The sequence below is a fragment of the Lissotriton vulgaris genome, chromosome 6 (assembly GCF_964263255.1).
Source record: "Lissotriton vulgaris chromosome 6, aLisVul1.2, whole genome shotgun sequence".
In the NCBI taxonomy this organism is placed as follows: Eukaryota; Metazoa; Chordata; class Amphibia; order Caudata; family Salamandridae; genus Lissotriton; species Lissotriton vulgaris.
Window position 1 is genome coordinate 1,097,918,379 of NC_141694.1, and position 17,305 is coordinate 1,097,935,683.

Below are 17,305 nucleotides of genomic sequence, written 5' to 3' on the forward strand. Positions count from 1 at the left end.
CGCCAGTTGTGGTGGTTCCCAATAAAAAGGGACAGGATAACAAGGTCAGACTGTGTGTCGACATGCGCACGCCTAACACCGCTATCGAGCAGGAACGCCACCCTGGGCCCCACATCAGTGACATGATCACGAAATTAAACGGTGCCACAGTCTTCTCCAAACTCGACCTAAATAAAGGCTACCACCAGTTGGAGTTACACGACAAATCCAGATATATCACGACCTTCACCACTCACCAAGGTTTGTTTCGATACAAAGGCTTAAACTTTGGCATTTCCTCGGCCGTCGAGATCTTTCAAGAAGCCATCAGACGAGTTATACAAGGCATTCCAAATGCTTTCAATTACAGTGATGACCTACTGGTATTCGGAAAGGACCAAACCGAACATGACACCGCACTGGACAGGGTCTGTCATGCATTACTAACTGCAAATCTTACACTCAACGCTAACAAGTGCGAATTCCACAGAGACACTTTAAAATTCTATGGACACATATTCTCCAAAGACGGAATGCGACCGGACCCTGAAAAGGTGACAGCCCTTGCCGACACCCCAACACCCAGAGACGTGAGTGACCTTCGCTCTTTCCTTGGGATGGCAAGCTACTGTGCACGGTATATTCGGGATTATGCCACAATCAGCTATCCCCTACGAGAACTCACTCGTCAAGGTCAGCCATTTGACTGGACTGAAGCCTGTCATCAAGCTTTCACCGCTATCAAACAAGCTGTCGGGTCTGCCATCAACCTGGCATATTTCGACACAAAGAAAAAGACGGAAATCACAGTAGACGCCAGCCCGGTGGGTCTGGGCGCCATCCTGGCCCAATACCGTGAAGACTCTGACCAGAGACACATCATAGCATACGCAAGCCGCAGCCTCACGGACACCGAAAAGGCATACTCCCAGCCGGAGAAAGAAAGCCTGGCTGTCGTATGGGCGTGCGAGCACTTCCATCTCTTTGTTTACGGCAAGCACTTCACGATCATTACGGACCATCAGGCACTCATCACAATCTTTGGAAAGCCCAATGCGAAGATGCCACCGCGCATCGAGCGATGGGGCCTCCATTTGCAAGACTACATATTTACCATTATTCACAAACCAGGCAAATCTGAAAACCCAGCTGATTTCATGTCACGCCACCCACTACCCGGTAGACGTGCTGCCCCCCCTGTGGCGGATGAATACCTTCACTTTGTTGTTGACACCGCATGTCCTCCCACAGTTCCAGTTGAAGCCATTCAAGAAGCCTCTGCACTTGACCCCCTTGTGCAAGCCATAATGACTCGAATCCGCACCAACTCATGGAGGGACGTGAAACAGCACTCCCAAGACTCTGCGCAGCTGCGCCAAGACCTCACGGCATTCCAACGTGTGCGCGATGAACTGTCCATTAGTGACAATGGCCTTCTCCTGAGAGGGGGGAGGATAGTAATTCCGCACAAACTACGCCAAGGAGTTGTCAATCTGGCACATGAAGGCCACAGAGGCATCAATGCAACCAAGAAAGCCCTGAGAGAGCGTGTCTGGTTTCCCTCGCTTGACAACATGGTAGAAACAACTCTGAAGGATTGCATGACATGTCAGATAGTCAGCCGAGAAGAGCCACCGGCACCACTGCAAATGTCGGAATTGCCAGAGGGAGTCTGGCAACAGATTGCAGTTGACTTCTTTGGACCATTACAATCGGGGCAATACATCATGGTAGCTATGGACGAATACTCCTGATTTCCATTTGCACATCTGATATCATCCACCCGAGCAACCACCGTGATTCCGGTACTCGATGAGATATTCGCAGCCTGGGGCATCCCACTGCGAGTCAAGACCGACAATGGGCCCCCCTTCAATGGGCAGGAATTCACAAATTTCGCAACACATCTTAACTTCAAACACCAAAATATCACACCACTATGGCCGCAGGCGAATGGCATGGTGGAGCGATTCATGGGGACACTCAAAAAGGCAATTCAGCAAGCTGCGTCGTCCCACCGAGACATCCAACAAACGCTAAATGAAGTACTAAGAGCCTACCGGCATACGCCACACGCCACCACCAACCAATGTCCAGCTACAGTGATGCTAGGAAGAACGCCTCGTACCAGAATACCTATGCTAAATGTAGCGTCACAACAACGACCAATCACTGTCGATCACAGCACACTAGTTGACATTGATCAAGCAAAGAAGAACAAGATGAAAACCTATGCCGACCGGCGTAGACATGCCAGAGACTCCAATATCCAAGAAGGAGACTGGGTAATAGTAAAGAGTGACCGCCGAGCTAAAGCTGACAGTCGATATCGTGATATCCCCTTACAGGTCATCCAGAGAAAAGGAATCATGATCACAGCCAAGGCAGATCACAAACAGCTGACGAGGAACATTTCACACTTCAAAAGATGTTCCATGCGTGATCGACATGAGACCTCATCTAGCCAACTCTCAAGCGAGCTGTCTAACCCAAGCGATGACAGTGACCAAAACCACAGCCCCCCACGACTGGTGGAACCTACAACTCATCACAGTCACACACCCAAGCGAGAGAGTCGCCCACAACGTCCACAACGTCTCATCAGAAAACCTCGACGACTCGTGGAAGAAATGTAGGGAAAGTGAGACTTTGCAAAACAGGGGAGATGTCATGTCTTCCCGCCTGACCCTGTCGAGGGACAGGACAGGCGGACAGGAAATAGGAACCGGAAACAACACAAACAGGATATAGTAGTCTGTAAGCTAGTATGCTACTAGCAGGGAATAAAGAAGCACGCATATAACGTACCTGTGCCTCAGTGTGTTTTTCTTAACGAGCGCTGCGACCCCCTCGTTTCTAGGGCGAAGGAGAGGTCCCTGCCATTTGTTCCAGTCCCATTCTGACCTTGCCCGTGCCATTATTTCCCTATATTCCCGCCGGAGCTCGGCAACCTTGCCCCTATCTGTACCTGCTTTTATTGCTGTTATTAACTCTGTCCCTTTTCTGCTTATCTCTCTTGCTCTGGCACAAATATGATGAATAATACGTCCTGGTCCCTGAAAATGACATTGCAGCTTAACAGAATTTACCTTCAGTAAACAGCACAGAGGTTACAAAGAGAGGGAACCCGTTTAGCACCAAAACTAATATTACCGGTGTCAAAACTTATTTCCGTGGTCAAATTTCACTTGGTGTGCTATACTACTTTTTAACCGAACATAAACTTATTTTGACTTGTACTTATGTTTGTTGTCTATTTACTTACATACTACTGCACAACCTAATTTGTAGTGTCGGCAAAACTTGTCCTTTGTACCGAATTTTTGTCCTGAATTTTGACCCTCCGACCTGAATTTTGTCCAGAATTTTGACCCTTTGTCCTGAATTTTTACACTCCCCTTCCTGAATTCACACCCATGCCAGTTGGTCACCCTACCTATAATTCTCCCCTATACATTCCTTGCGGCTTGGATAGGCGAGACCTAAAAAGTAATGTGCTGCTTACATTCCTTCAAAAATGTCTCGTAACTCGTCTCTTATTCATACATTACTATATATCAGAAATGATGCTTACTAGCTAGATCCTAAAAGAAGAGACATGCTAAAAAGACGGACTTCCTTTCTAAAATAAAAACATTTGAACTTCCTAGGTAGGCTAAGGGAAGGCAGGTGGGCTGCTGAAAAGTAAACGTCGACATCTTGTTTCTATTTCTATGACATAAACCCTTTGATCAGAGACTCTATTGGCTCGCTGTTCCGGAAATCTGAAGGCACCTGTCATGCCAATGCGTGAACTGAACGGGAAAGCAGGAGCTTGAGTTTAATCCGAAAAGCAGCGGCCATTTTGAAGGAATCGTTTTTCAAGTACCGTTCGTCCCCCACGGTCCCCATACGTTACCAGCACAAAAGTTTAGAAATTGCGCCGTTTGATTTCAAGTTTCAGCAACTTTTCATTCCTTAAATATAGTACAAAATACTAACTTACATATTAAAAGACTTTAATATGTGTTACATTACAAGCCTTCTATAATAAAATTATACCGTATCAATTCGTTTCCTTAATTTTCAAAAATATCCAACACGGTATAAGAAAAATATAGTCCTTCGTTCTGTAGTTTATATAAAAAAAGTATTGCCATGTGGGGTATTGCATTGTCAAAAGCTCCCTTCTCAGATGGCCGCCCGAGTATCTCATACACGCTGAAGATTCCAGCTGTCATTTCACTCTCTGCAGTGTCTCGACCAGCTCTTTTTCTGCTGTTGTTGTTCCGCCTTGTGACCGGTGCAGGAATTGAGAGAATCGAGACAGGGGAGTGACAGCTTGGATCGGTTTCTAAGAACTCCAGTGGGCTACGTAGCTGGATCAGCAGGATGGCTGCGCCAGCGCCCCCATTACCCCCGCAGTTCAAGAGTTTACAACATCACCTACGGACAGCGCAGGAACACGAGAAGCGCGACCCGGTGGTAGCCTATTACTGTGAGTATAGCTGGCAGTACAACGGGTTGTACTGGATTTTGAGAGGGTGGCATTTAAACAAACAGCCATCACATTGTCTATAAATGCTTGTAAACAGCTTGAAAACGTACAATGGAAAGCTATTGGGATATCATGTTTGCAAAGTGAGCAAAACTCCTAACTGCGATCAAACTGCTTCCAAGTTCGGCCTAAGGGAGTAGATTCTGTTACGATTTTGCTGCAACTCCTTTTATCTCTGACATGCGAGTACTGATTCCTCATCAGTAAATGGATTCTATATCAGAGAAAACAATGGCCCGTAGTAACACTATTTTTTTTTTTTAAATGACAGTGTATTTCTTCAGTTTTGTTTCTTGATGTGATAATTGTGCTAATATGGATATTTCACAGCAATGGTTTTAATTAACTGTGCTAAACAAATAAACTAAACTAAACACTATTTTTAATGCAATAAAAAATATAATGGTACTTTCAATTAATTCAAAGCATTCGGGGATAATTGTAAAACATAGTGTCGCAATGAATATTGGTGCAAGACAATTGTGCTCGGTGCTCACTTTCGATGTGATACACTCAAGTGAGGACTCGTGATCAGTAAGTGTTTTCAAAGTCGATGGTGTTTTGGTCCTCATATAAATTGCAGGATTATCATCATAAGAGAGAGATTTGACTGAAACTGTACGGTTTGTCTTGCACCAGTATTTACAGGGCGACTATGTGGAATATATGACGATACAACGCATTCCATTACAACGCAGTATGTTGCATCGCGGTTTTTACTTCGTAAGTCATTACAAGGACTTGCGCGGGGGCGCTGGACTTTGGAATAGTGTGATTTACTATTCCAACTCCAGTCTGTGCGGACAGTAGGAAAGGTGTTGGAATAGTACATCATACTATTCCTTAGTGTACATCGCCATCTACCGCAAGTCATTGTAACGACATGCGTTGTGAAAACCACGATGTAAAAGTATCACGTTGTAAAGGTTGCATAGTAAAGTATGTCTACCGGCTATGTGGCTTTAAATTGTTTGCCATTAATTGCTTTGAATAAATTGAATTTACCATTTGATTATTTGCATTAAGAATATGGGCCCTCATTTTGATGTCGGGCGGATCAACACCGACAGGCTGCCTGTGGCGGTACGCCCGACATGCAGGCCATCGTTCGACCGCCTGATTATAATACCAGCGGCCGGAGCGATGATGTCGGGGGGAGTGGGTGGGGGGGAGGGGAGACCGCTGCCTCAGACAGGCTCCAGGAGCACTTCTGGTCGGTGGTTGGACTCCTATCCCTACCTTGAGGAGGTTGCTTGCGCATGCACCACTCAAGGGATTAGGATGTCCCTTTCTGATTGACTTTCCGTGCCATGGAAAGGCAGCTGAAAAGTGACTTTGGGGGCCCCAGTCAGGTCTCCTGGTCCCCACGGGCCACTACTAAGTGGCTAGGGGGGCACATGTGTTGCCCCACCCACATCCATGCACTGTGTATCAGGCACCACTTTGTGCCTGGCACACGTGCATGGTTGTTTGAAAAAGGCAGTTCTGACTGCCTACATGGCGGTCTTATCAAAATATGGTGGTTGGGATCACTGACTCCTTGTCGGGCTTTGTTGTTCCCACTGTGATGGTGGTAGGTCGTCCGACCGACCGCCATTGTAATTAGGCCCATTCTTACTAGGGACTTATTTTTCTGCTATAGCTACCCCAGATCTCCTGTAATCCATGGATCTCTCTTGTCAGACTACTACTATCATATGTGATTCAGTATTCACCCTATGATGGTCTCTCCCCTCTTGTGTGAAGATCTTATCTTTTTAGCATATGGGTACAGAGGTACCAGGGCTCATCATCTAATTACACCTATTCCTAGTGGGGTCATTTATGCTTCTTTTTAAAATGGAATGAACCATCACCTAACAAGCCTACATGTCTGGTTGAGCATCTAGTTACACTTGCTCCCAGTGAGGTCATTCATGTATCTATTTAACTTGAAATAAACCATCTCCTAACATATCTATGTGTCTGCTTATTTCTACAAAGTGTCCTGCATCACAACATATGGGCTACCAAGAGATCAAAGCGATACAAAAGGGGATGATGGACGTAGCGTTTGAGCCAATCAAACACTCACCCCCAGTCAACTGATCTGGGTTTAATCCATCACCATTCTTTAGCTCACTTAGCCACCCCAGTTCAGACATGGCCATATGCAAATCAGTCTGACCCTGTGCCTCATGAACAGTCCAGCCCGAACTGCCAAGCCATGTCTTCTCAGGACCGGAAACAAGCATCCTGGGACCGGTTTCGGATTCATAATCCTCATCAGCCAGGCTATCTTGAATCCAATGGCCAAGTGAGCAAGGGACTCACATCTGAGCATACCCTGCCAATTTAGGGCGAACAAAGCGATACAAAAGGGGCTGGACTGTTCCCATGAGGCACAGGGTCAGACTGATTTGCATATGGCCATGTCTGAACTGGGGTGGCTGAGTGAGCTAAAGAATGGTGATGGATTAAACCCAGATCAGTTGACTGGGGGTGAGTGTTTGATTTGCTCAAACGCTCCGTCCATCATCCCCTTTTGTTTCTACCAAGAGATCGCCCAAACAGGATCTCTAATTCCTGGCTGGATGGCAGGGCTGAAAATGTTTAGTTCAATAGCATAACCAGATGCTCATCCATGAACACCATTTTTGCATTCACCATCTCGGTATGGTGAATCATAAGAAAGACAAAATAGCGGCTGGATTTTGCTGGATGCCGCCATTTGTGTAGTCAAGCTATGAAGCCATTGCATCATGACGCGAACCATGCGAACCATGCTTATGTCATTCTATTTTTTTTTTTGCCATTACCACCCAGAATCGACATCCTTTTCTTTTTGCTGATGTTGCAAGGCGAGCCATATTTGCTTATCCAGTGCTTATTTTAAATTTACAGCTGTTAATGAAGAAACCCCTTAAAAAAACTATTTGAATAGTAATTTGGATGGAAGATTGGACTAGAAACAAGCTAGAAATCATGATTTTTTCCCACACATACCATTCACTAGGATGAATGGCAGTGTAGGTGAAATAATTATAGAAAAGTGGTTTGATGAAAAAGTATTGTCATAACTAGTTTGATTAGTTTTTTTTTAAAATACACCTTTCTTCTTAAGATAACTGTGTGTTGGACCCCTGTTGTGGTTGCTGGGCAAGATTTCTGCTTGCTTCTCTAATTTCCAGGGGCTGAAAAATCTAAAATGCAAAGTTACTTTGGAGAAGGATCCTAATGCTTGCTAAATTGCTTTTTGGAACGTGGAGGCTTGACTTTTAATCCAGTTTATTCCACATCTCACTGGAGCCTCATGCAGTTGGGACGTCCTTTCCCTCATTGGTGGAGAGGTGTGGTGCAGCGGCCAGGGCAGCTGACTTCAGAGCACAGCGTTCACGGTTCGACCCCCCACTCCGGCGGCAGTTCAGCTCAGCACCATGTGACTCTGGGCAATAGTTCACTTAATTTCCACGACTGCCCCCAGCGCCTTGAGACCCGTAAGGGTGAGTAGTTTGCGCTTTACAAATACGGATTTACATTGAAGACAACATTCGGCATAGTGCTAATAATAACGGGAAGCTGTTTCCGGTTGGGTACTTTGGCTGTAAAGACAGAGACTTCCTGAAGTTTCCCAAAGCCAAACGTATTCAAGATGAGGTTCTGTACAGACAGTGCAGTATAGTATAGGGTCTCGTTGTCATTCCGTCTCAGAAATCAGTGAGTGAAGGGAAAAGGGAGGTGTGAAGGTATAATTCTCAGCTAAACAGCATCCACAACACAACAGACCGATTGTACTGGGTAAGCAGTATACAGAACTGGAAAAGTGATGTATACAACAATCTGCTAGCTATGGGGTTGATTGATGTGAAGAAAAGGAATGTACTCTGAATAGTGATATTTATATCAGTTGCGTGTCCTATTTAAGCATTGCATTTACGTCTGGCTTTTGATGCTTTCTGCTGCCTCTAGCCTCCATTTACGTAACCGAAGCAAACCTGTAAGCTGGTCAACTAAACATTGATTTGTAGAGTCAATAGGTCAGCTTTAATGTGCGAACATGTGAAAAAACAGACATCTACAAATGAGTAGGCTGTTTTGATGTGTTGTGCAAACTGCCGTTTTCAGGGCCTTTTATATATGTTTCCTGTAATTTATTGTCTAAACGTGCAACCCAACAAGGCACAAACATAATACTTTACAATGTAAAACCCCTTTCTATTGTATTTTTCAGAGCGTTCTTATCGTAAACATCTTTATATTGCTTTTGTCATAGAGTTCACAATGTATAATCCATTTCTTAGGGTATTAATCACAGAGATCACAATGCAAAACTCCCTACTAATGTGTTTGTCAAAGGTGCCATGCACAGCCATTTCCTAATGTATTTGACACAGGGTCTGCATTAACCACATCTCCATCAGTTATTAATAATGGAACTATTTGGCATACGGCGAATCACATCTACGGTCCAAATAAATGCCTGTAAAAGGATCAACAAAGGGGCTGTTTAAATCTTGTATTTTTTGTAATAAAATGAGCTTAGATATAAATTAAGTCTGTGTTTAGCTAAACCAATAATTGAAGGACCAATTCCAAAGATGATTTTATTTCTCCGAATAGCACACGCCAGGCACTTGGAAACTACGTGTGTTGACTGTGAAATTTATAATCTTAATAATATATCATAGATGTGTATTTGCTGCACTAGGAAACTAGGGCATATTATTTGTCCATAAATCAGTTTTGAACTAACCTTCGTTTTCATGTTGGTTATAAAATGTCATTTAGAAATGTTTTTATCTGCCTGCTTGACCATCTGTCTCCATGCATAGTACATTCTGTATATTTTAATATTTTCTAGGAGGATTACATTAAACTGGAAATATTATCTATAAATGGGGAGCCCTTTGTAATGAAAGACTTGGTTAATGTATTGGGTCTAGTATTTATATCTTCTTCTTCAGCTTCTTAGTAACCAGAGTAGCTTTGGTTTTCATACTGAGTTGAAAACCTGTTTCTTCAACAGTATTTGAAATTGGGGAAAAGTTAGTCCATTCTTGTCAAGTGATTCAAAGATATTTTGTTAGTTGATGGTAAGTCTTAACAAAACTGATAGTAACCAACCTGAAACTTATATTACACAAGTTAGCTGGTTAACACATTTTCTACTCATTAAACTGAGAGACCGTGTTCCTGTGGGGAAATGAGCCCCTTTGCTACTCTGCTTATAGATTTCCCACCCACAGAAACATTAACTCTAAATGAAGGTCTTAAAGCTGTAAAATCCGGTCAGATCTGTAAAACACTGGCCTGTTATATTTTGGTTGTAAGAAACGCAATTTTAAATGGCATCCCTCTATCCATTTTCTGCATGTGTGCTAAAATAGTGTCTATGCAACAAAAAATGGTTGCACAAAAGATCCGGCAAATTGCAGTCCGATCAGCTTATTAGTTAATGCAAGATCGATTTTCTCAACTGTTTTGTTAAATGGACTGGACTGGAATTCTGGGTCAAGGACAACCAGATTTTCTCAACGTGACAGACCTGGTTCACGAAAAAACACAACACTGTGGATCTAGTGTTTAGGTTTTATTCGCTTTTAGAGAACCACTTAACACTAAGGAAAGTACCCCTGTGTGCGTTTTTTGTTGAGATGCAGCCCGCAGTTGAAACTCTTCCTGGACCTCTTCTCTGTGGCTTTCTATGTATTCTGGGAATTCCACCAGCCCTTCTGGGTGTCATGAAAAGATTGCAGAATGACAATTCTTTAATAGTCTCAAAGACTCCTGAGGTCTTCAGAACCTCTTAGATAAACAATCATGTGAGGTCTGACAATTATCTCTTCTTAAATTAAGCTGATGGCTTTGATCATAGAAGGGTATTAAGAAGGCCGTCCTCTTTGACAATTTCTTCTGGGGCTAGTTAATGATTTAAGGTACATAGGAATACCACACATGAAACCTAAAATGGAGAAATCACATTCTAAAATCTAGGAGTCTCTTGGCACAGCACACAAGTCTAACTGTGCATTTTGCTTTGAAACATGGTGGACTGGTGGTTTATCCTGTTCTGGAAGTGTATTGCACATAGTGTCAAAAGATATCTTTTTTTGGTGCGGAAATGTGGGGATTTGACAGTGTAACTTTGTTTCTGTATGTGAGTTTGTTTCTTTTAATTAACTATTGCGACTACCATCTAGCACCCTAACTGTCCCTCTAAGCCGGGTCTGTTGGCGCAGTGGACAAATGCATCCACTGTAGGGGCCTGTGTTCGACCTCATGGTCACAGGTTCTTATCCCGGCGGGCCCACTCAGCCTTTCATCCATCTGAGGTCAATAAAATGAGTACCATTGAGTTGGGTAACAATATACATCTGTTATTCAGCGCCTTGAGGCTTTCGGGTGATATGTGCGCTATACAAAAGTACATGTTAGGCTTTGTTTGTTGGACCTTGGCATTGAGAGTATATATTTTCTAGAAAAGCTTACAGTGCACCTTTTATTGGGTACAGGGAATCTCCATGTTAAGCCATTACAGAGCCTGTATGATTGATGTTTTAAGTTTGTAGGGGAAAGCTCATTAGTCTTGATTTTTTCCACAAAATGGTAAGTCTGAGAGGCATGCTGCGGTTGTGGACTTTTGCGTAAACCATTTCTATTAATGTGGCAGCCCTCGTTAAAGCCATGTTTATGACATGGCTGTAGAGTACTCGGAGTATAAAAGTTCCTCAAGGTTCTTTGACCCATATATTCCTAAGGTGAAACAACAACACTAAATATGAGACATTTCTGTATGTGGTCGAGCCTGTTATAGCTGAGGTCCTGTACCTCAAATTTAGATTAGGCACTTTACCTTCAAACAAGATTATATGTAAGTGGTGCTCTTCGCCCAGTAGGTACAAATTCTATCTTCATAATACCAAATTAGTTGAGACTTTATAGAGGGCCAAGTGGCTTAGGGACCTGTTGGGAAATATGGACACTATTAATATAAATCGGCATTTAGAAATATGCAAAACGGACACATTTACCAAAGTTAGTTTTGCTGTGTCACGCTATTTGTGGGCAGTTTGTATAATTGAACCTTGTTATATTAAGTATCGATTGCCATTTGACTATGAATGAGCTGTTAATTTATGTAATTTTACTGGAATGTTTTTATCTTGTTTACAGGTTTTTTTGACCTTATATAAACTTACTTAGTTGTCATTTGATGCATTCAAGTAAGAAATCATCCATCTCTCCGTATACAAACAGTCTAAGGATCCAAGACCTAAGCAGTGATTAAAAAGTATTAGTTACTGACCTGTGCTTTGTTGTGACTTTATTTCCAGTTATTTCAGGTAACTTTGGAGCAGGAAAATATACTATGTACCCATTTTTCAGTCCTGGTGTAGAAATAGAAAGACTGATGAAGAGGATGGTAAGGAAGAAGCACACACAATGTTGATTAAAATGTGTGTAGCAGCAAGTGATCTACATAAAGCGGCTTGGTCTGGTAAAGCCAAGAAGATCAGTATTGCAAGGATCGTGGTTTTATAATAAACTGTTAGTAGGTTGTTACTGTGAAGAAGGTTCCAGTGCTGAAAGTTCTTCTAATTCAATACATGATGCCGATGTTCCGGTCTCTTAGATGGTCGGTTTTTCTTTAAACGTCCTTGTCTCACGGGTGGTATGTTTCTCTTTAGATGTGCTCGTTGTATGATTCTATCCTTATTTGATCTGTAGTCATAATGGAATGTGGCTGTAGTGGTTCAATATGTGCAAGGAGGTTCACAGTTTTTAGGTCTGGCCTACGTAGCGCGCAGGCGCTGCATAGGCAAAAGACCTTATCAAGTGCTTTGGCTTTTCAGCCAAAAACGTGCACGCGTTCCATTGCCTTCAATGGCAACGCGTGCATGTTTGGCGATTCCCTTGCGGGAGCAAGCTTGACACCATATGTTTGTAATTATCTTACAAACACATGGTGCCCCTGGCTCGCTCCCGCAAGGGAAATGCTTTGTGTGCTCTCGCACTCCCCCCACCCCTCCCACTTTTAGCGTGAGTCGGACGCGCACTTGTTTCTTTTAAGAGCGTGAGAACGTTAGACACTCTTGTATCTTGGTCTGTCTGTTGTCCAACTTACAGTGAAGTGACAAAGAGGCGTGCTGGTGATGGGTAAATGGTTTCCAGTCCCTCTAGACCTCTCTGTAGTGCTTAAGCTGTCGCTCAGTGGGGCACAGTGCGTGCGGGCATTACGGTGGCACGTGCTGTATGTCCGAGACTTCGCACAATGCACTATAATGCAAGCTGGACGATTCACTTTAGCAGAAGCGTGGATTTAGTTCTGGAATACAAATGGCATCCGGAATCGGCCTCAGGCCAGCTCCGCTGTAAGCATTACTGGATGTAAACTTTTAGACGACGTATTGCTCAACATGGTCTGCTTGTGTCCTTCACGCAGAGCGACTTATGGCTGTTTTGCCCCTCATCGGATTGCTGTGCGACATGAGGCTGCCCTTCTGACCTCACTCTGTAAATTAATACCCCTCCAGAGCTCACAGGGACTCACCGGTAACAGTGATGCACGGGAGCAAAGTTTTATATGGTGCTGCACGTTTTAGGAGAACATGTTTTTGGGGCTGCACTATGAGGCTGAACCATTATGGTGTAATTAAAGCTGTTTTGCATTTATTACTTCCATTAGTAGCTGCTTTTGCACAGATTTTTCTCTGGATGGAGATCGAGGGATGGAAGGGAGTGTTTTGTGAGTTTGTTGTAGTTTGGTTGCTGCTAAGGAGTAAATTACAGTATTACTGAAGGTGGAAAGTCTTGAGGAGAAGGATGAGTTGATAGGGATGAAGGGTTGAGGGTGTCTGAAGAACGAGTTTCAATGAATGGGGCATTATTCACAGGAGGTAGCTTTTGATAATATTTGCAAGTATGCCTTTGGTCATTGGGCTGAAAGAATGCTGATTCTGTATATGTTAGTTGCGTTATTAGTTTGTTGGTTAGCTTGTTATTGAGATCTGTGTTCTGTCTCTGCCCTGAAATTGTCAATTAAATACTGCTTTATGTTGGTACATTTTTGTACTGAATTGGGATGGTAGAAAGGGGGTTATTGCAGTGTTTGATTACCTCATAAATAGCCTTCTTCCCATTGGCTTGTATGATGGGGTTCAACTAGTAATCTAACTTGGTTTTGGTGTTTTGATTATTTGCATACTGTCTTTAGTGTGCGAGTTTTATTTCACTGTGCTGGCTTCCATTGCTGTTTCAGTCTACATGGTTCTCCAGTACTTGCAGAAGGGGCTGTAGTGTGGGCCGAGAGGTTGGGCTTGGCATTTTTCTGGTGAGCAATGAATGAAGATCTGCTCTGTGGAGGAGGATGGCACTGTAGTTTTACAGCACTGACTTTTTGTCTCACTATGAATGCAGATTGGTAGAGCCAAGTCGTGTCCCTGCAACTAATCAATAGGGATATGTTGAATGGTCTCATGGAGATTTATTTGAGCTTGGGCTGGCCTCTGTGAGGTTCTGCAATGTGTGAGGTGGTGTGGCTTCATTATTCGGATATGCTTGGCAATTGACAGTGGGAAAGTCATGGTATTAAAATGTTTATTATGTTGATATGTGAGCACTTGAGTATAGGAAGATACTGGATGAATATGAATTTACCCAATTGCCACATAAGTTAACAGGTTACTTTCAGCTGCTGATTACTGTAATCAGACATATAAAAACTTGACAATGTTGATCTGATATTGTAAACTTCCCTGTTTGATGGATCCGTGGAATGGCACCTACCAGCAATAGGAAGAAAAATCTTAAATACTTAAATATAATCCAAGCAAAGTGAATGGAATGATTCCTTCTTCTTCTTCTTCTTCTTCTTCTTCTTCTTCTTGGTTTTCTTTTTTTTAATTCCACTTTAGACATATATTATATATTAATTTCACCATAGACATAATTTAAAAGTTTATGTAACAGACACCTTTGTCAAGGTACAGTTATTTCATCAGGGCTCTCATATTTTATAAACATCTCAAATATGTTTAATCTCTTTTTAATGACCTATGTCTTGAATCGTTTAGTACCTCTTAGTGAGAAATAGTACATATGAAATATAGCATATTAATCTGTAGAGCTACTTTTTTTTATGGAAACCGGTGCTGCGAATTTGTCTCTCCTTTTCATTGCGTCAGATTTGCTGTACTGTGAAAATTAAATAGTATTTGATCTTTGCACTGTAGTCATAAATGACTGCATTGATTAGTGCAGTTGCTCTAATGAACATGTTTTATTGGGACTAATTTATTTTCCCTGGCGTGGCATAACATTTCTGAGATAAAAATGTGTTTTAGATGTTGTGATTTCATGACTTGTGTCGGCCGCTCGCGGTTTAAAATGCACGTTATTGCCTGCACTATAATGACTGTTCTTAAAAGTTGTAAAACCAATAAAATTGCTTTATTCAAAAAAAGTTGCCATTTCTTAGTTATATTTCTTTACTAGCCCCAAATATGTCACACATCCATGTACACTGTCCGTTTTATTGAAGTGTACATTGTTTTCCTCATGTCCTCATGAGTGGTTGTACATTTCTTTTAAGGGATAGCTATTTCACACGAGGAAGGAGTGCCCGGCTGGCACTGCCTGCATTTAAAACTAGGATGCCATCTTAATGCCTGCTAAGTTGTCACTGATTGCATTTTTAGATGACTTGTATGTTCTTGCAAAAATATCACTTTTTTGGGCACAGCTGAAGTTTTGGTTTAATTCCAGCGATGGAACAGGATGTTTGAGAAAATTCTACGTGTACCAATTTTTAAAATCTCAGCAATTCCATAAATTAGAAAATAAGGAAAACATTCACTCGAGTGTGTAACAAAAAACAGACGATATTCCTAATCACATACATATGGCGGCCTCGAGGCCTTTTCTTTGTGAAGGAATCAAATCCGAGAATTAAAGGACAGACAGAAGTTGTGGGGGTGAACGTGTCTACTATCGAACACAATCTTTTTAGATGTAATGATTCCAAACCACAATTCAGAATAATGTAAGAACAATCTGGACTTTATCATCCAAATAGGAACATCTGTCAACAATGTCCAATCTCTTCTGACAAATGTTTGTCACACATTTGCATGAAAAACATCAAGGCCTAAAATTAGACCTTTCTCTGTGACTTGGTACCTATCTACTGCTTCATCTCAGGGTTAAGCCTTCCTTTACATTAAAAAGAAGCACATGTCCACAACTAGTCAGTAACTCATTAAACATAATTGAAATGGAAAACGTTTGCTATTCTGTAAGCTGTTCAGTTTGTAAGTTTTGTTACTTTAATGCTGCCTGGATCTGTTCAAGTCTTTTTGCAGCTGATCCAGTCTCAGATTTAAAGCGCTCCCTTTTCTATTGTTAAGTATTTCCTAATAGGTTCAGGGGTGCTTTCATCTTTTTAGAAGTCTATTATAAGGAATTTAGGGCAATGTACTAGGAATGCTTTAGGTAAAATGGGTTATTTGCACACTAACTTTATCGTATACATTATTAGAACATTGGAATGTTGGGAGCTCCATTGTAGACTATGGATTGCTCCATGCTTCAACGGGCAGGTAAAGGCCCGCAGAGCAACATTCCAATGTTTTACAAAGGCCTCTCGGAGCTTGAGGGGATTTAAATCCCCTCGAGCTTCGAGAGGCCTTTGTTTTATTTGTTAGAACATTCTGCCCTCTAGTGGCAGAATGTTCTAATAGTCTTATAACCCTTCATAGCAGGGCTATACCGGCTATTAAAGTCCCAGTCCCTTGTTAAAGTCCCTCACTTTCGGCTCAGGTCTTTATCGCAGGAGTGTACATTTAATAGCCAGTATAGCCTGCTACGGCGTGCTATAAGGCTATATTATTTTGTGAACCAACCTATTAGTGCATACGGAGTAGGTTGCAGTTTGGCCTACCTCACGAATGTTCATGAGGTGGGTCTCAAATTGCAACCCACTACAATACATTGCCAACAGAGATGGTGGCCTGCTTGGGTCAGCAGACATCAGTGTGTGATTGCTCTTAAATAAATAAATATTTTTTTAATGTACCTCTTTTTTCTTATAGGAAAACAGGATGCGTTTAAAAGAAAAATGTGAAAGGTTTCACAAACGTTTTTTTAGAGTACTCCTCAAAAAATTAGTTTCCATCTTTCACAAAAGAGGAGTTCCTTTGAGGTACTGGTAAAATACGAAGTTTTGCGACTGGATTTTGGTTGCAAATCATTCATGCATACCACAAAGAATTGCTCTTTGCAAGGGATTCTTAAAGCCGCTTCTTCCAAATACTCGTTTGGTTTTGTTTCTTACACCCATTCAATGATTCAGAAATCCATTTCTAAGTCATTAAATGGGCTTTGTACATTTGGAAAGGCATTTTAGCATCCGCAAAACCTCTGATTTAATGGATCAGAGGATCTGCAAACACTAAAACCCTGTGGCCGTTCGATCTTGTTTGAGGATGTTGATGAGCTGTAATTCAAACTTAGTAACAAGTGTTCTTCACAACATGGCCATTTAATATACAAGAGATTATTTATTTATTTATTTAACACATTTGTAGAGCGCTCTGTTACCCGGAGGTGTCCTGGCGCTGGTTTGATTGAGCTAGGGTGAGTGAGTAGGATTAATGAGTGAAGAGCTAGGTCTTAAGTCCTCTTCTAAAAGCCATCAGGTCCTGAGATTGTCTGAGCACAAGTGGAAGTTTGTTCCAGGCCTCTGCCGCCCCAAGGGAGAAGCTCCTGCCTCCCCAGCTAGCTCTTTTAATTCTGGGGACAGTAACCAGAGCC

General features: G+C 42.3%; 1 protein-coding gene and 1 long non-coding RNA gene across 2 annotated transcripts in view; one reads left to right on the forward strand and one right to left on the reverse strand.

Moving 5' to 3' along the window:
* LOC147708472 (uncharacterized) overlaps nucleotides 1–3,637 on the reverse strand; it is a 45,319-nt gene extending 41,682 nt beyond the window's left edge. The window contains exon 1 of the long non-coding RNA XR_015296503.1: nucleotides 3,554–3,637. This is a non-coding gene — a long non-coding RNA (uncharacterized LOC147708472). The remainder of the gene's footprint in view (nucleotides 1–3,553) is intronic.
* A 590-nt stretch (nucleotides 3,638–4,227) lies between these two features.
* VTA1 (vesicle trafficking 1) overlaps nucleotides 4,228–17,305 on the forward strand; it is a 329,175-nt gene continuing 316,097 nt past the window's right edge. The window contains exon 1 of the mRNA XM_086927161.1: nucleotides 4,228–4,456. Within this exon, the coding sequence (XP_086783287.1) occupies nucleotides 4,351–4,456 (106 nt within the window). The 5' untranslated portion in view covers nucleotides 4,228–4,350. The remainder of the gene's footprint in view (nucleotides 4,457–17,305) is intronic.